Genomic DNA, 25,860 nt, shown 5'->3' on the forward strand with positions numbered 1-25,860 from the left:
AGGCTACCTGGGTACTTTAGGAAGGAGGCCACCCAGGCCCATGGCTACTCCTTGCCACAGGGAGCCCTGCACACAGATGTGCTGCTGATGGCTAAGCTCTCGCTGCCAGCCAGAGGGAGGAGGGTCTGAGCCAGTCAGAAGGAGATGGGCCCGAGAGAGTAAGAAAGGGGGAAGAGGACCCAAGCTGATCCAAAAGATGGGTCTAAGCAGTCAAGTGGAGGAGGGTTCCAATCTGATGGCGGAGGGCCCAAGCTCAGCCTAACGAGGAGGCCAGGCCCACCAAGGGGCCCCTGGAGGACTTGTTTCCCTTGTCCCTTGTGGTTTTTTGCATTTCCTGTTCCCTTGCTGCTCATTGCGGAAGTTCCTCTTCTTACCCTGCACCCAGAGCTTCGCCAGAGAAGACAAGGGCAGAAAGCACCATGAGTGGGGGCCCAATGGGAGGAAGGCCCGGGGGCCGAGGAGCACCAGCGGTTCAGCAGAACATACCCTCCACCCTTCTCCAGGACCACGAGAACCAGCGACTCTTCGAGATGCTTGGACGAAAATGCTTGGTGAGCTGGGGATCTCCTGCCCCCGCCCCGTCCCCACCGTTTCTTCCTCTTCCTCTCCTCCTTCTCTCTCTTCCCCTCCTCCAGCTCCTCCTTTCCCTCTCCATCATCTCCTCTCCTAGAATCTCCCGTCATCATCCACCCTTCCCAGGAAGATCTCAATGTCTACTTGCCTTCCCTCTGGCTGCAGCTCTTCCTTCGGGCCCATGACTGTCACGAGGCAGGAAGGACCAGGTCTGGCTCCAAGACCTTGTGGCTACCCCTGACCAGACTCCACTGACCCCTGCTTTCCCCTCCCAGACACTGGCCACTGCAGTTGTTCAGCTGTACCTGGCGCTGCCCCCTGGAGCTGAGCACTGGACCAAGGAGCATTGTGGGGCTGTGTGCTTCGTGAAGGATAACCCCCAGAAGTCCTACTTCATCCGCCTTTACGGCCTTCAGGTGACCCCCCCCCACCCCCGACTGGACTTGCAAGCCAGTTCTCAACCCGCAAACCCAGATCTGTGTCCATATGTGTCCATAGCTTCAAGACCTCAGACCTGATCAGTGAATCCCTGAGCCCCAGAACCAAAGACTCATCCAGATGGCAAACTCTGGCTTGCCTTTCTAAGTCTGCAATGACTGGCCCCAGTCTCCATATCAAGACCTCTAAAGCCCCCAGTATTAGTCTGCTGCCTAAGCCTAATCTTTTCCACAAATTCCAATAAATGAGCACTGTATTTGTACCTGAACTTCAAATCTATTCTAAACTCAACATTTTGCATCCCAGGAATCTCTCATCAAAACTCCTGAACCCCAGATGTTTCCCAAGCTCCTAAGTCATAAATCTGTTCAACAAAACCCAAAGTTGAATATTCCATTGATCCCTGAACTCCAAATCTGTCCTTCTAAATCCACAGCACAGACCCCAGAATTCCCATATTAAAATTCCTGCACACTCAAATACCGAGGTAGTTCTTAAGCAAAAAGCACAATCCCCTGACCTGAACTTTCTAGGTTTAAGCCCCAAATTCATCCTTTTAAACCCATAAAGATGGACCCAGAATAACTTCCAGATCCCAAGGCTATCAAATATTCACCAAACTTCTAAACCATAACTCTCTCCACAAACCCCAAATTGCACTTACTTTAGCTCGACTCCCCGCGAAACTCCCAAGTCTATGTGTCTGAACTTCAAATCTCAACTCCAGCTCCCAAATACTAGAATCCTACCTGTCATGAATTGGGGCTGGGGTGGCGGGGAAGGGCATGGATTGAATCTATGAATGAGCCTCAACTTCCTAAGACTAGAGTCCTAAATTATGAAATTCAAGCCCCCAAGTCCCAGATCTAGGGCCCCGAACCCCAAATCCAAACCTCTCACAAAAGTGTATGGCTCCCAGACTATACCCCACAATCCACACTCTTAGACCCCAACTCTCTGGTGCTGAGCTGAAAATCTCCAAACCAGACTATGAGGCCCCCAAATCCAGACACCCTGCTCCCTGCCCAGCTAACAAAAGCCTGCCACCCCCGGCGTGCCTCAGTGCCACTGTGCCTCCCACCCTACACCTCTCCAGGCTGGTCGGCTGCTCTGGGAACAGGAGCTGTACTCACAGCTTGTCTACTCCACCCCCACTCCCTTCTTCCACACCTTTGCTGGAGATGTAAGTGACCAACCAGCCCTCGGGCCTCACTTGGGGTGTGGAGAGGAGATGGGAAAGTTGCGGGGGACCTGGGAGGCGGCTGACCCCAAGGTATGTGCAGGACTGCCAAGCGGGGCTGAACTTTGCAGACGAGGATGAGGCTCAGGCCTTCCGGGCCCTGGTGCAAGAGAAGATACAAAAAAGGAATCAGAGGCAAAGTGGAGGTGAGGAGGCCACAGGGGAGGAAAGGAAGTTGGGCAGAGGTGAGTGCAAGCATGGGGAACTAGAAAAGTCCCCTCTCATGGTCCTGGCTCCCAATCCATCTATCCACAGACAGACGCCAGCTACCCCCACCACCAACACCAGCCAATGAAGGTGAGTCCTCTGATGCAAGTAGGGGTAATAAGGGGCTAGCCCAGGAACCTGTGGCAGGGTTGTGATAGCTCTCTACACATTCCATCTTCCCAGAGAGAAGAGGAGGGCTCCCACCCCTGCCCCCGCACCCAGGTGGAGACCAAGGAGGTGCGTGTTGATTCTTCCCTGTCTCTGGATGGATGGGGAAGAGTGGATGGAGGAATGAGGAGTTGGATGGGTGCGTAAGTGGGTGAATGGATGGGTAGATGGATAGGTATGTGGATGGACGAGCGGGTGCATGGATGTGTGGGCTGATGGATGATGGGTGGATGGATTGGTGGTAGATGGCTGAGTGGAGGGATGAATTGACAGGAGGATGAAAGTCTAAGTAGATAGATGCATAGGTGAATGGGTATGTGGATAAATGAATGAAAAGGTAGATGGATGACTGAGTAAATTAATCAATGAGTGAATGAATGAACAGTGAATAAACAACTAAATGACAAATTTCAGTCAGTGAAGAAAGCATGATTGAATGAATAAATGAGTAAATGAATATTTTAACAAATTCATTAGTCAATGAGCCAGTGAATGATAAAGCATGCGGGAATGAAAACATGAATGAATCAGTGAATGTATGAATGGTTTGTGGGATCCACCCACTTCTCCATAGACCCTACTTGAACCCTTCACCCACTACCTCCATGACCATCCAACACACACACAGATTTCCCCCAAGGCTTCCGTTTCTTGCCCCTGTGCTTTGGTTGGTTGGTAAGTGGGTCAATGGGCCAACCACCCTATTTTCCCCACAGGCCCTCCAGTCGGTCCGCTCTCCCTGGGGCTGGCGACAGTGGACATCCAGAACCCTGACATCACGAGTTCACGATACCGTGGGCTCCCAGCACCTGGACCTAGCCCAGCTGATAAGAAACGCTCAGGGAAGAAGAAGATCAGCAAAGCTGATATTGGTGCACCCAGTGGATTCAAGTGAGAACCACTCCCCAGTGGACCCACAGATTCCTGGGGGCAGAGGGGCACATGAACAAGTGGACAGCTGAGTGGATGGAAGGATGGGCAGATGGCTGGGTGGCTGAGTGGGTAAATGGGTGGTTGGATAGGTAGGAGGTGTGGGGCTGGGTCTAGGGAGAGGTAAATAAGGCACCAAGGGTACAAAATTTAAGGAGGCACTCACTCTCAGAGGCATGAAACTGTAATTCCTGACTCTGAGAGTGAGTGACTCACTTAAATTTTGCACCCTAGGCACCTGACTTGCCTCACCCTGGGCCCACTCTGGGTGGGCTGTTAGGAGAGCAGGTGGGTGGGCAGGTGAATGAATGGGTAGATAGATGAGGTAGATGATGGATGAGAAGGGCTGGTGGGTAGGTGGGTGAGCGGATGGGTGGATGGATGGATAAATGAATGGATGAATGAATGGGTTGAAGAATGAATGGATAAGTGGTTGGACGGACAAATTTATGGGTGGATGGGTTGATAGGAGGTGCGTGGATAGATGGATGGGTGAGTGGATAGGTCTGTGGACAGATTGATATGCAGGCTGATTGGCTCACAGACAAGGTGGATGGGGATGGACAGGTGGACAGATATATGGATGAATGGACAGTTCAATGGATAAGTGAACAGAAGTGTGTGGTTGCATGGGTAGAAAAATGAGTGGATGGATAGATGGAAAGGTAGGCACATGGGTAGGTGGATGGGTAGATGGACAAGTGTGTGTGAGGACAGACTGGTGGACAAATTGGTGAACAGACATATGTGGGCAGATAGTTGCAGAGACAGATGTATGGACAGATCAGTAGTCCAACAGATGAATGTGAATGAATAGGTGAACAAATGCATGGGTGAATAGATGGGGAAAGAGGGATGGGTGGATGGATCAACACCACAAACTATGGAGCCCTTCTAATTCCATAACTCCTGCCTATACTCATTCACTCATTCAGTCCCATTCATTAATTCTGGCCCCTCAGAGTCTCTTTGGGCAGGAGAGGGCAAGAGGGTTTCACTATGAAGAGAGGGAAGGAAGGGCAGTGAGGATTCACTGGAGTCTCTTCACCTCTCCCAGGCATGTCAGCCACGTGGGGTGGGACCCCCAGAATGGATTTGACGTGAGTAACTTCAGAGACTCTTGGACTCTACTAAACTTCCACCCACCCTTCCAAAGACCACTGCTGAGACCCCACCCCCAGACCATGCCCTTCCCACACCCCTCTCAGATCCCTTGCTGGGATGGACCTAACGACAATCCATGTCACTTCTTTCCTCGCCTCATTCCTCTACTCCCGCCCCTGGCCTTTTTCCTCCTGGGCAGGTGAACAACCTCGACCCAGATCTGCGGAGTCTGTTCTCCAGGGCAGGAATCAGCGAGGCCCAGCTCACCGACGCCGAGACCTCTAAACTTATCTACGACTTCATTGAGGACCAGGGTGGGCTGGAGGCTGTGCGGCAGGAGATGAGGCGCCAGGGTGAGCCCCTGCTTCCATATGCTCCCTTCTCTAGCCCTAGCAGCTCATAGCTAAGAGATTCACTAAGTCACTCAGTCCTTATGGGAGCACCTATACTGCTTCAGTAAGGAGTTGGTCAGTGGGGGTACCCATTTTACAAATGAGCAAAACTGAGGTTCAGAAGAAATCAATGAGAGTTACAGCTATGTGTTATACCCCCTCCACAGAGCCACTTCCGCCGCCCCCACCGCCATCTCGAGGAGGGAACCAGCCCCCCCGGCCTCCTATTGTGGGGGGTAACAAGGGTCGTTCTGGTCCACTGCCCCCTGTACCTTTGGGGGTTGCCCCACCCCCACCAACACCCCGGGGACCCCCACCCCCAGGCCGAGGGGGCCCTCCACCACCACCCCCTCCAGCTACTGGACGTTCTGGACCACTGCCCCCTCCACCCCCTGGAGCTGGTGGGCCACCCATGCCACCACCACCGCCACCACCGCCACCGCCGCCCAGCTCCGGGAATGGACCAGCCCCTCCCCCACTCCCTCCTGCTCTGGTGCCTGCTGGGGGCCTGGCCCCTGGTGGGGGTCGGGGAGCGCTTTTGGATCAAATTCGGCAGGGAATTCAGCTGAACAAGGTGAGGACAGGCAGGATGGAGGATTGGGGGTCTGGGACTCTGGGGTGTCCCGTCTAAGTCAGGATACTAGGGGGCTGAGGCCAGGACTGAGGAGAGTGCCAGGCCTTAGGGATTCAGTGATAGGGTTGAAAGGTTGGTGGGAAGCCTTGAAGGGGACTGGAGTGTGTGGGAGAGAAAATATTGATGGAGGGGTGGGGAGAAATGCTCCTTTCCCAGGCCCTGAGCCCTCTGTGCTGATCCCTGCCTGCTGCAGACCCCTGGGGCCCCAGAGAGCTCACCACCTCAGAGCTCAGAGGGACTGGTGGGGGCCCTGATGCACGTGATGCAGAAGAGAAGCAGAGCCATCCACTCCTCCGGTGAGCTGATCCTGCCAGGGCCTCAAACCTGGCTCCCAGGGCTAGCACTGGCCTCAAAACAATCCCAGCAGTCACCACAAATAGTGACATCAGCCCCATCTGTTTGACAGCATTAACATGAATCTTGTGTCAGCCTCCTTTTTGACAATGTTAACATTAAGTCATTATGTGACAATAATATAATTAACTCCAACTTTGACAGTAATATTAACATTAATGCCAGGGTGTGTCCACAATATTAATGTCATTCCCACATGTTCAGTACTATTAACATCAGCTGGCCGGGCGCGGTGGCTCATGCCTGTAATCCAGGAATTTTGGGAGGCCAAGGCAGGAGGATCACTTGAGCCCAGGAGTTCGAGACCAGCCTGGGCAATATAGTGAGACCTCGTTTCCATAAAAACTAAATTGAAAAAAAGGTAGTCGAGCATAGTGGTGTGTGCCTGTGGTCCCACCTACTTGGGAGGCTGAGGTGGGAGGATTGCTTGACCCTGGGAGGTCAAGGCAGCAGTGATCCATGATTGTGCCACTGCACTCCAGCCTGAGTGACAGAGATCCTATCTCAAAAAAAAAAAAAAAAAAATTAACCCATTATGTGATGACAATATTATGAAGAACACTATTGTTGACAATAATATTAATTTTAATTCCATGTATTAACAGATTACATTAACTCATTATGACATAACCTAATTTAATCTTTTAAAAAATTTTTTTGAAACAGAGTCTCGCTCTGTGTCCCAGGCTGGAGTACAATGGTGCAATCATGGCTCACTGCAGCCTCAACCTCCCAGGCTCAAGCGATCCTCCCGCCTCAGCTCCCAAAGTAGCTGGGACTACAGGTGTGTGCCACCATACCTGGCTAATTTTTGGTGTTTTTTTGGTAGTGATGAGCTCTCACTACCAAGCTCTCACTACTCTGATGTTGCCCAGGCTGCTCTGCAACTCCAGGGCTCAAGCGATCTGCCCCGCCTCAGCCTCCCAGAGTGCTGGGATTACAGGCATGAGCCACCAGGCCTGGCTGTTAACCTAATCTTTTTATAATAATGTTACTATTACTCTCTTAATCTGTCAGCAATACTGTCACTAATCCATTATATGATGCAAATATTAGTATCAACCTACTATAGGAACTTCATCTTTCGACAACGATTTTTTTTTCTTTTGAGACGGAGTCTTGCTCTGTCACCCAGGCTGGAGTGCAGTGGCGCGATCTTGGCTAACTGCAGCATCTGTCTCCTGGGTTCAAGTGATTCTCCTGCCTCAGCCTCCTGAGTAGCTGGGACTACAGGCGCGCCACTACGCCCAGCTAATTTTGATGTTATTGTCATTAACCCCATTATGTGTCAAAAATATTAGCGTTAACCAGACAGGAAGCAATAATATATTATCACACCTTTGCTGATATTATTTAAATTCAACCTATTATGTGATAAATAGGTTAACATTAACCCTTTGTTTGACAATATCTCGACTAACCACATTTTTGACAACATAAACTTCAACTCCAACTAGAACTCAGACCCCAACTATAATCCCTCTCTTGTCCCAAATGGAAACTCTAACTTGCCCTCCTCTAGCATGAGACCTCAGAACTCCAGGGTCCGGTCCTCACCTCCCAGGCCCTATGAAGCCCCCCACCAACCTCCCAGGGCATCTTATCCTTCTTTTTCCCTCCAGACGAAGGGGAGGACCAGGCTGGCGATGAAGATGAAGATGATGAATGGGATGACTGAATGGCTGAGTTACTTGCTGCCCTGTGCTCCTCCCCGCAGGACATGGCTCCCCCTCCACCTGCTCTGTGCCCACCCTCCACTCTCCTCTTCCAGGCCCCCAACCCCCATTTCTTCCCCACCAACTCCTCCAATGCTGTTATCCCTGCCTGGTCCTCACACTCACCCAACAATCCCAAGGCCCTTTTTATACAAAAATTCTCAGTTCTCTTCACTCAAGGATTTTTAAAGAAAAATAAAAGAATTGTCTTTCTGTCTCTCTATAAATCTCAGTCTGTTTACATTCCAAATGTGGGAATGGGGTCCCTTTCCCCCAAGTCCCTTTTATTCATTTATCCCATTTTATTTATTTAGCCTTACATGTATATATTCATTCATTCATTTATTCCCTCAGTCATTTAGCCTGTATTTCTTTGTTTCCTTCTGCCCCTCTGTCTTTCAACATTTATTGCCAGGTACTATTTTAGGGGCTAGGAATCAAGAAGTGGAAAAAAAATAGACAAGAATTCCTGCCCTTAGGGGGTGAAATCCACATTCTAGGGGAAGAGACAGACAAGAAACAAGAAATCAAACAGAAACAAAAGATAGTTGCAGATCATGATAAATGCTGTGGAGTGGTAAGGCAGAGATACAGATGAAACAACATTCAGATGGAGCAGTCAGGGAAGGTCACTTGGAGTAGGTGATGGTGGTGCTGGACCTAAAGAGAGAGAAATGTCGGCCCAGTTAATATTTGGGGAAAAGGGGTTCCAGGCTGAGGGAGCAGCCAGTGCAAAGGCCCTGAGGTGAGAAAAGGCTTGGCATGAGGCCAGATGTCATGCATTTAATTATTTTTTAAAAAAATCATTCAATCGGCTGGGTGCAGTGGCTCATGCCTGTAATTCCAGCACTTTGGGAGGCCGAGGTGGGCGGATCACCTAAAGTCAGGAGTTCGAGACCAGCCTGGGCAACATGGTGAAACCCTGTCTCTACTAAAAAATACAAAAATTAGCTGGGTATGGTGGTGCACACCTGTAATCCCAGCTCCTAATGGGGGCTGAGGCACGAGAACTGCTTGAACCCGGGAGGCGGAGGTTGCAGTGAGCCGAGATCGTGCCACTGCACTCTAGCCTGGGCAACAGAGCGAGACTCCATCTCAAAAAAAGAAATCATTCAATCAACACAATACTAGATTAAGAGCAGCATACTCAATGAGCAGACCTCCCCATTCTCCATGCCCATAACAACTCACACACCAGGATCTTGATGGGCAGGATCCCCCTCATTTTTAAAATTTGGCTCTGCCCAGTTCCCAGTTCAAATCAAGCACTGGCCAATTGCAATGGAAAAGGCAAAGACTTAATAATCAGACAGATCTGCTCTAGAACTCGGGAAAGATGCCTCACCTCTGAGCTTTGGTTTCCTCATCTATACAATGGAGGTAACTGATTTCCAACTGAGATCCCACTGAGTCACCTCTCTGCCTCCTCCAGGACTTGCTCTCCCAGAAACAAAGGAGTAACTCAAAAGCGTCCTTGGCGTTTACAGCTATTTCCAAGGGCATAATTAGAAACTGTTGCACATCAAAGCCTAGAATTGAGCTCCCTGCCCCTTCCAATTTCTGAAATCTGGTGAATTCGAGATCTCAGACATCCTACCTTTAGAGGAGGAGAAAAGAAGAAAGGTAGTGGGGAGGAAGATAAAGGTGAGGGAGACTCCAGAGAGGGCAGGCTTCTTCTGTCTGCAAGAGCAATGGAAGAATTTTTAGGTGGAAAGGGGAACTCCCCCAAGCTAGAGAAGGAGGGAGTCTCAGATTTCCTTTAATTCATTATTCTTTACCCCACAACACCACTCCCCACCCCACCCTGATCAGGTCCCCAGATGGGCACCGAGTCTAGGAAGGATCCATCAGTATCATTTATCCCTACTCCCAGTCCCCCACAGAAATCTTAGAAATCCAGTGTTCTGGTTGGCCGGGCGCGGTGGCTCATGCCTGTAATCCCAGCACTTCGGGAGGCCGAGATGGGTGGATCATGAAGTCAAGAAATAGAGACCATCGTGGCTAACATGGTGAAACCTCATCTCTACTAAAAATACAAAAAATTAGCCGGGCGTGGTGGCACATGCCTGTAGTCCCAGCTACTCAGGAGGCTGAGACAGGGGAATTGCTTGAACCCGGGAGGCAGAGTTGCGGTGAGCTGAGATCACGCTACTGCACTCCAGCCTGGGCAACAGGGCGAGACTCCGTCTAAAAAAAAAAAAAAATGTGGTACACACAATGGAATACTATTCGGCCATAAAAAACAATGAAATCATGTCTTTTGCAGCAACATGGATGAAACTGAAGGCCATTAATTTGAGTGAAACAACTCAGAAACAGAAAGACAAATACTGAATCTTTTCACTTGTAAGTGGGAGCTAAATAATGTGTATACATGGACATAGCATGTGGAATGATAAACAACAGAAACTTGGAAGGGTGGGGAGGTGGGAAGGAAGTAGATGATGAGGAAATTACTTAACGAGTACAATGTGCATTATGCAGGCTATGGATGCAGTAAAATGTCTGACTTTACCACTACACAATGTATCCGTGTAACAAAATTACACTTGTGGCCCGGCGCTGTGGCTCATGCCTGCAATCCCAGCACTTTGGGAAGCCAATGCACATTATTCAGTTGATGGATACAGTAAAATGCCTGACTTCACCACTACACAATGTATCCATGTAAAAAAATTACACTTGTGGCCTGGCGCTGTGGCTCATGCCTGTAATCCTAGCACTTTGGGAGGCCAATGTACATTATTCAGATGATGGACACAGTAAAATGCCTGACTTCACCACTACACAATGTATCCGTGTAACAAAATTACACTTGTGGCCTGGCATGGTGGCTCACGTCTGTAATCCGAGCACTTTGGGAGACCAAGGCAGGTGGATCACTGGAGGCCAGGAGTTTGAGACCAGCCTGGCCAACGTGGTGAAACCCCATCATCTCTACTAAAAATACAAAAATTAGCCAGGTGTGGTGGCACATGCCTGTAATCCCACCTACTCAGGAGGCAGAGGCAGGAAAATCACTTGAACCCGGGAGGCAGAGGTTGCAGTGAACCGAGATCACGCCACTGCACTCCAGCCTGGGCGACAGAGTGAGACTCTGTCTCAAAAAAAAAAAAAAAATTACATTTGTACCCAATAAATTTATACAAAACAATTAAATGCTTCTGAGATCTGGCTAAATGGTTGCTCAGCCTGCATTCTGGTTCCACATGTAGGTCTGCTTGTGAAAACTCATTACAGTGTTCACCCCTGGTCTGTGTACCCTTCTGTATTTGTGTTACACTCCAATCTGAGGTTTACATTACAATAGGTCAAACCTGTGAAGCTTGCAATGAATAAAACCTTATATTGGCTCCGGCACTGGGCAATGCAGTAATCATTAAATTAATGCTGAATGAACAGACAAATGGCTGGGAGTGGGACACGGTAGCAATAAGATGGCCTCTTAACTTCTGAGGTCTCCTGAAAAAGTGCTAGTCCAGAATGATTAACTTTCCAGATGAGCAGGAGACACCCACCCCAAGGTCACTTACTGGAGGTTTTACAGACCAGTTGAAGAAACTGCCTAAGATCAAGTAATTTAGTAAATGGCAGAGCCTGGATATGAGTCCAGGTAGTCAGGCTCCAGAATCCAGGCTTTTGCCCACCACTTTGTAGTGTTTGGGGGCACTACTGGCGACAGACCCTTTTGTCTCCCCCTCAGATCCAGACAGGCAGAGGTCCTGTCTTAAATCACTCTTGTGGGTTGGACAGGTCTCCTGGACACCCGGGAGTGGGAGAGCCCTGCTGCCCGAGGAGACTGGGGGTACATGAGGATGAGCATCTGACTCTGCTTGAGAAGGAATAAGGGAGGGAAGGGGATGCATGGTGGGACTTTCCCTCCTGTCTGTCCCACTCAGGGCAAGCTAGGGCTGACGGAACCTCAGACCAGCCAGTCACTTCTTAATGAGCTCACAGCTGGACTGGCAGGCAGACAGAATATCCGTTTGGTTAACTGTGTAACTGTTTGGTTGACTACAGAACTCATGGAGTGACAGGGAGAAGGGGCAATTTGAGGACATGACGGCGCAGTTTCCTGAACATCTAACTGAATGACAGCCTGCCTAGGACTGGCTGGGGCTGGTAGCCTGACAGTGGAAAAGACAGGCAGCCTCCTGAGGACCTTGCAGGCTGGCTGACTGATGGCCCGTGGTGCTACTGCCTGCCTGGGTGGCCGGATGTTGTGAATGACTATTGTCAGGAATCACAGCTGGCCTGGGGGAATGTCTAGATGTTATACTGTCGGGCACCGTGTAAAGGAGGGCCACCTGGGGAAACTTCAGGCTGACTGATCAACAGATCCGTGGCTGCTTGCTAGGCAGCTGTATCTGGTGATCAACTATCCACGCTGCTCGAATCACAGCATGCTGGAGGGCCTGGCTGGGTGCTCTGACTGACTGATCACCTGACAGACGGTGCGGTCAGTCGGATGCTGAGAATGACTGACGATGTGATGAGGGGCGGATTGAACGAGTCACAGGCCAGCTGGCCAGGAGCAAAATCGGCATAGCTGTCTGACTCGATGGCTGTACGTGGTTACGGACTGTCTGCCCTGATAGAATCTCAGCTTCAACGCATCAGAGGAGACTGACTGACCAATGGTGGGGATGAGTCGCCTGAGAAATGACAGACTGGCTGACCCACTGACAGGTGGTGTGGAGGCTTAATCGTACCTCTAGTTGCTGTGACTATTTGCTTTGAGGGCCTAGCTGGGTGTTGTGACTGATCGTGGTGTGAATGAGAAGTAATCTGAGGGAAAGACAGTGACCAACTGATAGTGCCCGACAGGGCTGTATTAGATGCTGACAGTGACAGCTTGTCCCGACCTAATCACAGCCCGCCTGGGGGCATGGCTGGATGTTGCAGTCTATGAGAGGATTTAGCCAGGGAGAATCGCAGCTGGTCCCAGGGCTATGGTGGGTGGAGAGGAGGACTGACTGATCTGCTGACGACGTGAGGACAGGATGGTCTTAGGGAATGATAAGGCTGGCTGGCTAACAGTGCTGTCTGCCTGCCTCCAGGGAGTTGCCGCTGGCCAGGGCACAAATGGAAGCCAGTATTGACTGCCCGGAAGTGTGGAGGGGGCCGGGAGTCTGACTAGGCACCTGTCTGGGGTGACCGCCTGAGAGGTTGGATGTGGCACTAGTCCACCTGGGAGCCCCGGCCTGCCTGGGGTTAAAATGAGACGACGGGCTGACTGACGGTGATAACAGGGAGTATGACAGGACTGAGGAGCCACTGCGACTGGCTGATAACGTGATTGGCTAGCAGTGTGACAGACAGACCAGCGCACCGGCAGGGCCTCGGGCAACTTTAGCTACTGCCGCTGTCGCTCCCGCTGCCGCCGCCGCCCAGACGCACTCTGGGAAAGCGCGGCGAGCACCCGCCTCCGGGACCGAGCCGGACGGCAGGGAGGGGTTCGGTCACGGCTCTCCGGTTGGTCCGCGCGGGTGCTGCGAGTCGCGAGCCGCGGCCAATAGGCTGCGCGTTCCCGGCCACGCCCGCGCGAGCGCTCTTCTCGCGAGGCCCGGTAGGCCCGAATGTCGTTAGCCGTGGGGAAAGATGGCGGAAAATTTAAAAGGTGAAGCAGTGGAGGCAGAGGCGCGGGCCCGCTTGCCGGGCCGGGTGGGCTGGAGGGGTGGCGTCGCCGGCTCGGGGCCCCGGCGTCCGAGGCCCCGGCGCCGGGAGCCGGAAGCTCGGCGCGGAAAGGATGGGGCTCGGGGAGCGCGGGCCTGGTGCGCGGGGCTGGGCGGGGCTCAGGGGAGGGGGCGCGCGCCTCGGAACGCAGCGGGCCTGGGGCTAAGTGGGGACGCAGGAGGGGGGCGCGCGCTGCAGATCGCGGCCGGACCGGCGCGCGCACGCGCGGGGGCTTGTCGGGGAGGCCGCGCCCGCGCGCGGGAAAATCGGCCCCCGGTGACCGTTACCCATTCGGTGTCCACGCGAGACGCCGGAAGGGGAGGGAAGATAAGGGGGACAGACCCCCCCCTTCAGAGTGCGGGGACAGGGAACTCTTCTGGGGGAACGTATCGCCTCTCGGCGTGATGGGGGAAGGGTTTGGAATAGAGGATCCCCCAGAAGAGGGAAATGGGGCCTTCCTAATAAGGACAGCTGGACTCCCCCATGTGCAGGGAAAGAGGGGTGACTCAGTTATGTTGGGGGGCCCCTCTATGTGACGAAAGCCACAGGGAGGATGGGTTCCACAAGTGGGGGGACCTCTGAGGGGTTCAGGAGAGTCCACCTGTGGCCAGTTCCGGAGCCAGCAGCTGGAGGTGTTAATTGGGACCACAAGTGGGGTTTCAAATGCAAGTGAAGGAAGGGGTTTGCGAGGACAGGCTGTAGGGAGAGGAAAGCGTGGGCACAGGCGGGCTCAGTCTCCACTTGGTCTTACCTAAGTAGGGGGGCTAGGACTTGCACACGAAATAATTTTGAAAAGCTCTTGTACGTTTTTAGGTTGACATCTAGAGTTTAAGTGTGATTTTTGCAATGGGAGGCAGAAAATATTAAACATTTTAAAAAGATGATATAGGATGAGGACTGACTACTCTTGGAATGTTTTGAGACATGATTTGATAACATGGCTTCTAAAGCACATTGATTAAGAATGTGCCTTGAATCAGAAAGAAATCTGTTTTTTAAAATCCGTGTGTCTTACAAAATTTTGGCAGCCCCAGAAATATACCAGGTATATTTAAAATAATCAGTGTCACTAATCTGTACTGCTTTGCGTATAAATTCAGAGCATAACCCTTTGGATGAGCTTTACTCTTCACAGAAAGATGGATGAGACAGAAAGTCAAAATGCAGTGTGAAAAAATACACCTTGTGGATTTAAGGCACCCAGATTGATCATTTAAGGAGCCTTCCTGTAATGTAGTATCATTCCACAATCTCTTGCTCATAATTCCGAAATCTAAAAAGCCCTGAAAACTGAAATCCTTCTCTTAAATTTGGCACCATTTATGGCAAAAGTAGATTATAAAGTGGAACTCTTCTGTGAGGCTATTTTATATCTCTCTTTCTCCTATTTAATGTGGGAAATTCATACTTTTGCTGTAGGACAGTTAATGCATTTGATTATAGCTTGATGTCCCCTGGCCATGCTGGGGGTGTTAGGTGATGTATGGGATATCCTAGAACTAGTCTTGTAAAATCTAAAAAATTTTGAATTCCAGAACACATCTGGCCCAGGAGTTTGAGATAAGGGATTAAAGACCAGTCTTTCCAGTTACGCCTTTGTTTGGTGCCCTGGAGGTTTTAATCTTGTCCTCCCATCCGCCCCACCTCGGGGCATTGCATCCTACTGAGATGGGGGGTTGTTCTCTTTCTTTTGCAAAGTGGAGAGAGGGGTGATCAGGTCCTGAACCCAAAGCAGGTTTGCAGGCAGTTTTAGGAAGGACATGGAGTTTGAAGCTCTGGAAATAGATTCCTTTAGGACAATTCATGTTGCAAACCCCTCTTAGAGGTCTGCTGCTCCAGGGGCAGCTTTGGGCAGTGAGCACTGGGGTTCAAAGCACATTTCTGTTGTAGAACAGTCTCAGCACTGGGGAAGGCCTGTGGATTAAATTTCCCTGACTCTTAGGCAGTCTTTGGGATGTCCCAGGGAGGATTTGGGGTCCCTTTTGACTCCTGGCCTAGTCAGGCTGCCCAGTAATAGTTCTTTCTGCCCCGCTTGATCCAGGCTGCAGCGTGTGTTGCAAGTCTTCTTGGAATCAGCTGCAGGACCTGTGCCGCCTGGCCAAGCTCTCCTGCCCTGCCCTCGGTATCTCTAAGAGGAACCTCTATGACTTTGAAGTCGAGTACCTGTGCGATTACAAAAAGATCCGCGTGAGTCTGGGGTGACCATGCCTGGGAGGGGACAGGTCACAAGGAAGTTAGTGTCCTGCCCTCTTGTCCCCAACTGCCCACATCTGTTTCCAAAGGGAATTTTCTCCTCTGACCCTGAAAAAACAGGATGAACAGACCCTTTTATCCCTATGTTACAGATAGGGAAACTAAGTAGCTTTCTGGGCAGGAGCCGGAATGAATTCCCAAATAAATCTCTTCCCATCTCTCTAGGAATACAAAGTAATTGCAAAGATTGAGATGCTGAACCCTGGAGTGGAAATGTCAATAGCTAATGGCTATTGAGCACTTTCAGTGTGCCAGGCGTTTCCTCTCGGAAACTCATTTAATCCCCTAACAACTGTGAAATGGGGACAGTTATTGCCAGAAGGGAGAGTGGCAGGATGATTAGGAGAACAAACTGGAGTCAGCATGCTTGGGTTCCAGTCCTGGTTGTGTTACCCCAGGCTACCTACCCAAAACCTCAGTACTTCATTTTCCTTGTCGTAAAAGAGGGATAACTAGGATCATCTACCTCATGTGGAGTTGTGAGGATTAAGTTAGTTAATAATACATGTAAGCTGCCTAGAACAGGCAAGGACTTGTCAGGGTCCAGGTGAGCCATGGTGGTGGCAGTGACGATGGTTTGTCACTGGACGTATTTTGAAGGTGTGGCTAACGGGATGTGTGGAGGGTGGGTGTCGGAAGTGTGAACAAAAGAGGAGTCAAGGAGGACTCCAGGAGTTCTGGTCTGAACAGCTAGAAGGGAGGGAGCTGATGATGGGGAAGACCAAGGAGGGGAGTGGGTTTGGGAGATTAATTAAAAGTTGGAACAGTTTGGACAGACAGTAAGGGGGAGAGGAGGATTTGAACCTAGTAATCCTCACTCTAGAGCCCATGCTTTTTAACCACCGCATGAAGTCATTCCAGAAAAGGGGTGGGGTGGGGTAGGTGTTACCCATCAGCTTTGGGATGGAAGCCCCATGAAGGCTGGCCCAAAGATCTCACCACTTACGGTACCCCCGTCCCCCTACCCACCCCCAACAGGAACAGGAATATTACCTGGTGAAATGGCGTGGATATCCAGACTCAGAGAGCACCTGGGAGCCACGGCAGAATCTCAAGTGTGTGCGTATCCTCAAGCAGTTCCACAAGGACTTAGAAAGGGAGCTGCTCCGGCGGCACCACCGGTCAAAGACCCCCCGGCACCTGGACCCAAGCTTGGCCAACTACCTGGTGCAGAAGGCCAAGCAGAGGCGGGCACTCCGTCGTTGGGAGCAGGAGCTCAATGCCAAGCGCAGCCATCTGGGACGCATCACTGTAGAGAATGAGGTGGACCTGGACGGCCCTCCGCGGGCCTTCGTGTACATCAATGAGTACCGTGTTGGTGAGGGCATCACCCTCAACCAGGTGGCTGTGGGCTGCGAGTGCCAGGACTGTCTGTGGGCACCCACTGGAGGCTGCTGCCCGGGGGCGTCACTGCACAAGTTTGCCTATAATGACCAGGGCCAGGTGCGGCTTCGAGCCGGGCTGCCCATCTACGAGTGCAACTCCCGCTGCCGCTGCGGCTATGACTGCCCAAATCGCGTGGTACAGAAGGGCATCCGATATGACCTCTGCATCTTCCGCACGGATGATGGGCGCGGCTGGGGCGTCCGCACCCTGGAGAAGATTCGCAAGAACAGCTTTGTCATGGAGTACGTGGGAGAGGTAGGGAGATGGGACCCGGTGTGTGTGTATGCAGCTCTTCCCACCCTGTGTTCGTAGTGTACACCCAGCTCTCCTCACTGTGTGTCTGAAACTCCCTGCTTTCCCTATGAGAAAGGCCTGGGAGACTGATCTGAGTGTCACAGGGACATTGGGCAGGGGCTAGTATTCCAAGCTGGTACACACCAGCATGGCCATGCTGGTGGTTACAGGAACACCGAAATACTTCTGCACTGGATTGACTTTATCAGGGTACTTAGCAAAGAAGAAAAGTGGGAGCTGAGATCCAGGCAGCCTTAGCATTCCTTGTAACAGGCCATGTGGTCTGGCATAGGGCTGCATCAGCTGGAAAGGCACTTCCTCTTCTCATTTCACAAGGGCCCATCTTATCACCAAGCAGTATCTGCCTGAGGAGCATTGTTTTACTAGCCTGCACAGAAGGAACGCAGTCTGGAGTAGGATGAGACATGCCTTAGACAAAGGTTGGCTAACTCCTTTAGACTTTCAGGACACTGGGGAAGGCCGAGTGTATTAGGCAAGCCAGCCATTGTAAAAACAACCCCCTCATCTTAGTGACTTTGCACATTACAAGTTTGCTTGCTCGTGGAACAGTCCATTGGGGGGGTTTGAGTGGGTATCCTTTCACACAGCAACTGGGACACCTAGGCTCTTTCCCTCCTGTGCCTTTGCTGTGCCTTGAAGCCTTGGAGTCACCACTAGATCCTCAGCATTGCCTGGCAGGCGGGCCAAGTGGGGGATAGAAGGGGCCCATCCTAGTGGGCCAGGCCTAGATGCAGCACCCATCACTTCTGCCCATGCTCCACTGGCTGGAACTGAGTCACTGGCCTTACCTCCACGCAAGAGAGGCAACGGGATGTGCTTTAGCCATATGCCCAGCTGCACAAGGCTAAAGCACAGCCATAACTAGCAACTAGATAACTAGCAAGTATCTACAACAGAAAAATGTCACATTCTAAGATGGGATGCAGTTAGCATTTGGGATGAGATGATTTTTTGTTATGTAGAACTGTCTCATGCATTGGGGGACATTTAGCATCCCTGGACCTTGACCATTTAAATCCATGAGTGTGTCCTGTCATAGTGACAACCCCAGATACCTCTATATATAGCCATAGGTCCCTTAGGGGTGTGATATAGTTGGAAAGTGACAGAAACTGGCCTGAGGAACACTCACATGAGGGTGTCCACACTGTAGCACTGATACTGATGATAAGGAGAGGCTCCTGCCCTGAGAAACTGTAGAGAGGGTCACATCCGACAGGGACAGAGACAATCTTGGGTAGAACAATCTACACCACAGAGGACCCTGACAGTCTGGGCAAAGAGACCAGCCACACCCTGTCCAGATAACCCTGCTGGCCTGCTGGAGGAGATGTCTACATGCCACAGGACCTGGCCATCTGGAAGGAGGAGGGGGGAGGTGTCCACACCCTGAGGGCTCCTGACAGTGGGAGGGGGAAGGAGTCCTGATAATCTGCAGGAAGTCCATGTCCCACAGTGACCCCAGTGACCTGGAGGAAGAGCTTGTGCTCTCCACACTCTAGAGGACCTGGTGGTCTGACTTAGGAAGTGTTCACACCCATGTTGTCATGACAGGAAAAAGAAGTATCCTCACCCCAGAGGGATCCGGACAGCCTGGAGATCTAGTCTACACCCAAGGGCACTCTGACAGTATCGGGGAAAGTGTCCATGCCCTCAGTGTCCTGACACTCTGTAGGAAGTGTCCAGAGGTTGAAGGAATCCAAACTCTCTGGAGGAGATGTCCAGACCCCACAGGACCCCGACAGTCCACCGTCCTAGGGGCTGCACAGAGCAGGAAGTATCTCAGCCTCACTGTACTGGCATCTGGAGGAAACACTGTCTACCACACAGGGTCCTGACAGTCGAGGAGGAAGACTACACCCCAAGGGCAGCCTCAGACCCTCCTGGGCCTGAGACTTTTCTGGCTGCTCTTCCTTAGTGTCTTTAATCCTCCCAGGGATCCTCTCAGCCCTGTCCTCACCCTTCCTGCTCTCCACACATTCTTGCTGCACTATTTCCTGACCGCCCTCCAGCACCCTCAGACCCATGGGTCCTCCTGATGGTGCCACAGGCCTCTGGAAAGAGCCAAACTCATCTTCCCGCATCCCCCTCTGAAGAGACAGTATAGCAAATGGTTAGGAGGGTGGACTCTGGATCCTGACTGCCCGAGGCTGAATCCCATCTCCACTACTCATCAGCAATCACTAAACTCTGTGCCTGCATTTACTACTCTGCAAAATGGGAACAATAATAGCACTCACCTCACACACTTGTTACAAAAATTAAATGAGTTACTATGTATCAAGCACTTGGAAAAAGCACTTGAACAGTGTTCAGTACACAGTAAGTTTGATACAAACGTTATCAGCATAGTCCAAACTTCAGCAAATCCAAAATGTCTGGAAGACCAAGTTTTTTTGTAACCCATCTGGCTACAGGACCCAGCCTGACCGGATAGGGTCCTATTTGTAGTCTTTATTTATCCTACTTGGGGTAATAGTCATACATTTCATTGCAGCAGTTCTAATTTACTTGATTCTGTAGTGCCGTCCCAGATGCTGCCAGGGTGTTACGGAATCAAGGGCCTATCTGCACACCATGCTATCTACTGTCCTTCTTCAGCTGGGACATGTACTGACAGTCTGTACCAAGAGCTCCCTCCAAGGGAGCTGCCCTTCCCTCCTTTGCAGCCTCCCACATTGGGTCAGAACTTTCACGTTCCTGCAGAACATTCCCATCCTCACCCAAAAGACAATGCCAGCCTATTTTATCCATTCTAAAACATGCATTTTCTTCCTATTTTAACATTCGGAAATGAAGATGTCTTAATTAAATCATGGTGTATCATTTATAATTAACAGCAGTTTTTCCTTTCTTGGTAAAGGGCACATAAAATTAAGGGTGTGCCTTACATTTATAACTGGTCCTCATAACCACTCCTAACATTGCTCACTCTCCTATCAGAAACAGGAACACCTTTCACGTCCATGATCTTGTATGGATCTTTACAACAGCCCCTGTCAGGTTGGGATTTTGTCACTGTCATTCCCATTCTGCAGATGAGAAAACTGAGGCCCAGAGAGGTGGAATAACTTGATTAAAATCACAAAAGTAGTACAATGGATAAAAAAATAAAGGCCCAAATAATGTCTAAAACTGGTACCCTGCCAGGCTGTAGTTTTTTTTGTTTTTTTTTTTTTTAGCTGAGGAAACAGGCACAGAGAGAACATTCAGGATCCCATATCCAGGAGGGGGCAGAGCAGCAGCTGACTCCAAGTCTTCTAGTTCCCATTCACGTCAGCACCCTCTCAGAACTGCCAGCTTACAGCCTGCCTTTTCCATTCATTCTGGAGAGCTGTTAGGGAGCAGAGACAGGCCCATCTGTTCCCAAGCTTTCAGGGTTGACCAATCATTAGAGAATGGGACTGAAAAGAAGACGAGAAGGAACCAGGAAGTGTTTGTGCCCTGGAGGGCCTGCAGTATGACTCACTCCTGGTGAGACTGGGAGAGCAGGTAGTGGCAGAATAGGCATGAAGATGGAGACCAGGAAGGATGTGCACACTCCTCCTGGCTCAAGGAGGGCCTACGGTGAAAAAGATGGCTTATACCCCACCCACTAGGCCCGTGAGCCTGGGAGAGGCTGCCCTTTGATCCCAGGACTTGATCAGACAAGTGGCCAGCTTTTGAGGTAGGGGAGGAACGGGAAGCTTGGAAGGCTGCCCAGAGAGGTCCCATCTGTTTGAGCTGATGCCACAAGGAAGAAAGACTGTGTGTTCTCCAGGAGGTGAAGGGAGACTGATCTTGACATATTCCACCCTCATGTTGTGGCCCTTAGGAGAGAGTCCCCACTCTTCCACCAGGTGGTAAAGTCCTTTTATGATCTGCAGCTCGTTTTAGAGAATCTGTCTCTTCTCCATTCCCCCTCAAGCCCTAAGCACTGTTTTCCTGATCACAGTCTTACACTGTGGGTGTCTGAATCTGTCTCTCTGTGACCAGACTTTGACCTCTTGAGGGCAGGGACCAATCCTGGTTCCTGTGTATCCCCTACCCACCTGTGACCCCTGAGAATGGGGACCGGGCCTGGTCCCTGTGTCTCCCTGATCAGACCGTGAGCCCTGCATGCTGGGACTGGACACAAGGAAGTCCTCAATAAAAACCCTGGCAAGGGAGCCAGGTTCCTCAAGGAGCAGAACTGGAGCACGGGGCAGTGGGTAGTGTGGCCCGAGGCAGGGTAAATCTTGGTTTCCTCAAGGCATTGTTAGCCTTTGGCATGGAACACAGCCTTGAGGGGACAGCCAGGGAGAACACCAGTGTGGCCATCCTGGCTAAGGAGATGGATTCCCAAGTCAGAAGGGCATGGTCACCGGCCCACATGAGGGTGAGCAAGGAAGGAAGCCCGAGAGGGGTCTCTGGAGAAGAGAGGGGAAGGAAGAAGTGTGGCGGGGGAGTACTGGAGCTACCTGGAGGGCCGCCACTTGGACAGAGGACAGGCTGCTAAGCCAGGAAGCAGAATCAAAGTAAACAGCAGTCCCCATGTGTCTTCCTGTGTGCTGTGCACTGTCCTTGGCTGAGGTACAGTGGGACCCCCATCCAAGGAAGGGCCTGGTCAGCTACGCTTGGGGATTGCCAGGAGGCTGCCGTTGCTGGCCTCAGGGAAGAGGGGCCATGGGGCCGGAGAGGAGAGATTTGTTGGGGTGGATTGGGAGGCAAGGACAGGCTGGGGCTGGGACGGCAGCAAAGCTTCCCGTTTCCTAGGACAGGTAGGGAACCAGCTGGGGAGGAGGCACCCACTGCCGTCTGAAGCACCAGCTGGCACCGCGCAGCCCTGGGCCGAGGGAGAGCTTCTCTCACTGTGCTCTCCCTTCATCTTTCTTCCTTCTCTGCTGCTGTCTCTGAAGTGTGTGGCCTCAGCCTCTTTCTGGCTCTCTGAACCTGGGCCTCCCTCTGCCTCTGCCTCCACCTCTCTTGTCTGAGGCCCTTGCCCCCTTTCCCCATGGCCTGGGTTTCTTCTTCCCCTCTCTCCACGCCCTCCCTGCTGGGTCCTGCACGGGCTCAGGCTCCCTTGCCTGGATCAGTAAGTATCTCTCCCTGTGGCACCCTGGGTCACTTCCTTTCTTGCCCTTGCTTTGGTCTCTCCTGATCACCTTCCTGCTCCGTCCCAAGGCACTGGAGGCTCCAGGGGTTCTTGGGCAGCTCTTGCTGGGTGGTGGCAGGAGGTGCTCGCGTGGCCCCAGTTGGGCCCTGCGGCCAGGCCAGCCTGTGCTCACCGCCAGGGACTCCTCCTGCTAGCCAGAGGCCTGAGGCGGGCCAGGCAGTTGCCAGCTGAGGCTCAGCTCCTCAAGAAGGGCCGACAGACTCTCTGCGTCACTGTCCATGTGTGTCCACGGGCAGGGGTGCCTCCTGCTCCCTGTCCTTCAGAGGTCAGGAGCAGTGCTGGCTTTCCTGAGCCTTCGCGGCCAATCTCCCCTTACCCATGGCCCTTTCCCTAGATCATTACCTCAGAGGAGGCAGAGCGGCGGGGCCAGATCTACGACCGTCAGGGCGCCACCTACCTCTTTGACCTGGACTACGTGGAGGACGTGTACACCGTGGATGCCGCCTACTATGGCAACATCTCCCACTTTGTGAACCACAGTGTGGGTACCCCCGGCAGGCGGGCAGGGGGTCAAGAGGGGCAGGCTGGGGCCCCTCCTCACTCTCCCAACTGTTCTTTCTTGCCCAGTGTGACCCCAACCTGCAGGTGTACAACGTCTTCATAGACAACCTTGACGAGCGGCTGCCCCGCATCGCTTTCTTTGCCACAAGAACCATCCGGGCAGGCGAGGAGCTCACCTTTGATTACAACATGCAAGGTGGGGGTGGCAAGGGACTGGGGGCAGGGGCGCACTGTGACTTGGGACACAAGGACCCCTCCCGAAGGCACACCAGTCACTCAGAGAACCAAGGAAAATTCTTTACCGGGAGCTTTAAGATGCTCTTCCTGACTCCCAGTCCCCCATTCGGACTACTAGACCCCTGCCAACCCATCGAGTCCCCTCATTCCCAGCCTCTGAACCCTAACCCTGAGGCATTCATACCAACTTCTCCCAAGATTCCTAGAGAGTTAAGAAACTCCTGACTCCAGTCTTGACTGAGTTTCCCTCATCCCCCAGCCCCTCCCCACTCCTAGCTCCCTTTGGCCTTCTTCATCCCAAGCCTCTGGACACCCTTGTGGCCTCCAGCCAGTCCCCTCCTTGATAAGCTAGCCACCTCTGAGACCCTCACGGGCAGGTCTTTGGCAGGAGAGTTCAGATGTACCTCTGGATGCCCAGGTGGCCCTCTATTCCTGCCCCTGCCCCCCCGCCCCCGCACCTAAAACGACCTTCCTGGTTCCTTGACGGCTCCCTGCCTCCCCCAGCATTCCTCAACCCCTGGCCTGAACAACCTCCAGTGCTGAGCCCTGGCCCCAGCCCCAAACCACCAACCCTAAGATCTCCTCCCAACTCAAATCCCAGAGTTGCTCCCAGCCCCGAAGATCCTTGGTCTCATGGTATAAAGGGTAGTGGGACCCTTCATCCAGGCCTTCTAACAAGTCCCCTGCCTCCTTCCCTGCCTTCCTCCCTCCCTCCTTCTCCCCCTCCCTCCCTGCCTCCTTCCCTCCTCTCCTCCCTGGCTGTGACTCCACAGTGGACCCCGTGGACATGGAGAGCACCCGCATGGACTCCAACTTTGGCTTGGCTGGGCTCCCTGGCTCCCCTAAGAAGCGGGTCCGTATTGAATGCAAGTGTGGGACTGAGTCCTGCCGCAAATACCTCTTCTAGCCCTTAGAAGTCTGAGGCCAGACTGACTGAGGGGGCCTGAAGCTACATGCACCTCCCCCACCGCTGCCCTCCTGTCGAGAATGACTGCCAGGGTCTCGCCTGCCTCCACCTGCCCCCACCTGCTCCTACCTGCTCTACGTTCAGGGCTGTGGCTGTGGTGAGGACCGACTCCAGGAGTCCCCTTTCCCTGTCCCAGCCCCATCTGTGGGTTGCACTTACAAACTCCCACCCACCTTCAGGAATAGTTTTTCAACATCAAGACTCTCTGTCGTTGGGATTCATGGCCTATTAAGGAGGTCCAAGGGTGAGTCCCAGCCCAGCCCCAGAATATATTTGTTTTTGCACCTGCTTCTGCCTGGAGCTTGAGGGGTCTGCTGCAGGCCTCCTCCCTGCTGCCCCAAAGGTATGGGGAAGCAACCCCAGAGCAGGCAGACATCAGAAGCCAGAGTGCCTAGCCCGACATGAAGCTGGTTCCCCAACCACAGAAACTTTGTACTAGTGAAAGAAAGGGGGTCCCTGGGCTACGGGCTGAGGCTGGTTTCTGCTCGTGCTTACAGTGCTGGCTAGTGTTGGCCCTAAGAGCTGTAGGGTCTCTTCTTCAGGGCTGCATATCTGAGAAGTGGATGCCCACATGCCACTGGAAGGGAAGTGGGTGTCCATGGCCCACTGAGCAGTGAGAGGAAGGCAGTGCAGAGCTGGCCAGCCCTGGAGGTGGGCTGGGACCAAGCTCTGCCTTCACAGTGCAGTGAAGGTACCTAGGGCTCTTGGGAGCTCTGCGGTTGCTGGGGGCCCTGACCTGGGGTGTCATGACCACTGACACCACTCAGAGCTGGAACCAAGATCTAGATAGTCCGTAGATAGCACTTAGGACAAGAATGTGCATTGATGGGGTGGTGATGAGGTGCCAGGCACTGGGTAGAGCACCTGGTCCACGTGGATTGTCTCAGGGAAGCCTTGAAAACCACGGAGGTGGATGCCAGGAAAGGGCCCATGTGGCAGAAGGCAAAGTACAGGCCAAGAATTGGGGGTGGGGGAGATGGCTTCCCCACTATGGGATGACGAGGCGAGAGGGAAGCCCTTGCTGCCTGCCATTCCCAGACCCTAGCCCTTTGCGCTCACCCTGGGTCCACTGGTCTCAAAAGTCACCTGCCTACAAATGTACAAAAGGCGAAGGTTCTGATGGCTGCCTTGCTCCTTGCTCCCCCACCCCCTGTGAGGACTTCTCTAGGAAGTCCTTCCTGACTACCTGTGCCCAGAGTGCCCCTACATGAGACTGTATGCCCTGCTATCAGATGCCAGATCTATGTGTCTGTCTGTGTGTCCATCCCGCCGGCCCCCCAGACTAACCTCCAGGCATGGACTGAATCTGGTTCTCCTCTTGTACATCCCTCGACCCTATGCAGCCTGGAGTGGGCATCAATAAAATGAACTGTCGACTGAACAAACCAAGATGTGAGGTGCTTGTGTGGGTGGGGGTTGAGGGGATAGAGGCTGAGAGCTGGGTTTGCCCAGGAACATGTTCCTCAAACCTCAGCCATTTGACTCTAATCCTCACAATTACAGCCCCCACAGCATATCACTTACACCATCATCTATATAACATCTTGACCTAAAATAAGTTTGTTTTATACTTAAACTTTAAAATGCACTTAAGGCTGGGTGTAGTGGCTCACATCTTTAATCCCAGCACTTTGGG

General features: G+C 52.2%; 2 protein-coding genes across 3 annotated transcripts; both read left to right on the forward strand.

The window, feature by feature from the left end:
* Positions 1-271: 271 nt before the first annotated feature.
* WAS (WASP actin nucleation promoting factor) lies at positions 272-7,982 on the forward strand. The gene is made up of 12 exons (XM_024240738.2): positions 272-551; positions 849-989; positions 2,108-2,194; positions 2,295-2,397; positions 2,507-2,548; positions 2,642-2,695; positions 3,343-3,517; positions 4,614-4,656; positions 4,860-5,013; positions 5,220-5,626; positions 5,880-5,982; positions 7,663-7,982. The coding sequence occupies exons 1-12, from the start codon at positions 420-422 to the stop codon at positions 7,716-7,718; spliced, it is 1,497 nt and encodes a 498-aa protein (XP_024096506.2). The 5' UTR covers positions 272-419; the 3' UTR covers positions 7,719-7,982.
* Positions 7,983-12,247: 4,265 nt separating this feature from the next.
* On the forward strand, positions 12,248-25,609 carry SUV39H1 (SUV39H1 histone lysine methyltransferase). 2 transcript variants are annotated; one of them, NM_001132225.1, is given in 6 exon segments: positions 12,248-12,444; positions 15,473-15,618; positions 16,663-17,325; positions 22,854-23,000; positions 23,087-23,216; positions 24,031-25,605. In NM_001132225.1, coding segments are annotated over 6 exon segments (1,272 nt in total). In that variant the 5' UTR covers positions 12,248-12,392; the 3' UTR covers positions 24,165-25,605.
* Positions 25,610-25,860: the final 251 nt, after the last annotated feature.

This window comes from Pongo abelii, chromosome X (assembly GCF_028885655.2).
Source record: "Pongo abelii isolate AG06213 chromosome X, NHGRI_mPonAbe1-v2.0_pri, whole genome shotgun sequence".
Lineage (NCBI taxonomy): Eukaryota > Metazoa > Chordata > Mammalia > Primates > Hominidae > Pongo > Pongo abelii.

What these genes read in the sequence shown, in the direction of transcription:
- WAS (XM_024240738.2), top strand. Translation starts at nt 420, where the DNA reads ATGAGTGGGGGCCCAATGGGAGGAAGGCCCGGGGGCCGAGGAGCACCA. An exon ending in GCAGGAGATGAGGCGCCAGG is followed by an intron (nt 5,014 to 5,219) that starts GTGAGCCCCTGC and finishes CCCCCTCCACAG; the next exon opens with AGCCACTTCCGCCGCCCCCA. An exon ending in AGGGAATTCAGCTGAACAAG is followed by an intron (nt 5,627 to 5,879) that starts GTGAGGACAGGC and finishes TGCCTGCTGCAG; the next exon opens with ACCCCTGGGGCCCCAGAGAG.
- SUV39H1 (XM_024240301.3), top strand. An exon ending in CCCACTTTGTGAACCACAGT is followed by an intron (nt 23,001 to 23,086) that starts GTGGGTACCCCC and finishes TTTCTTGCCCAG; the next exon opens with TGTGACCCCAACCTGCAGGT. An exon ending in CTTTGATTACAACATGCAAG is followed by an intron (nt 23,217 to 24,030) that starts GTGGGGGTGGCA and finishes GTGACTCCACAG; the next exon opens with TGGACCCCGTGGACATGGAG.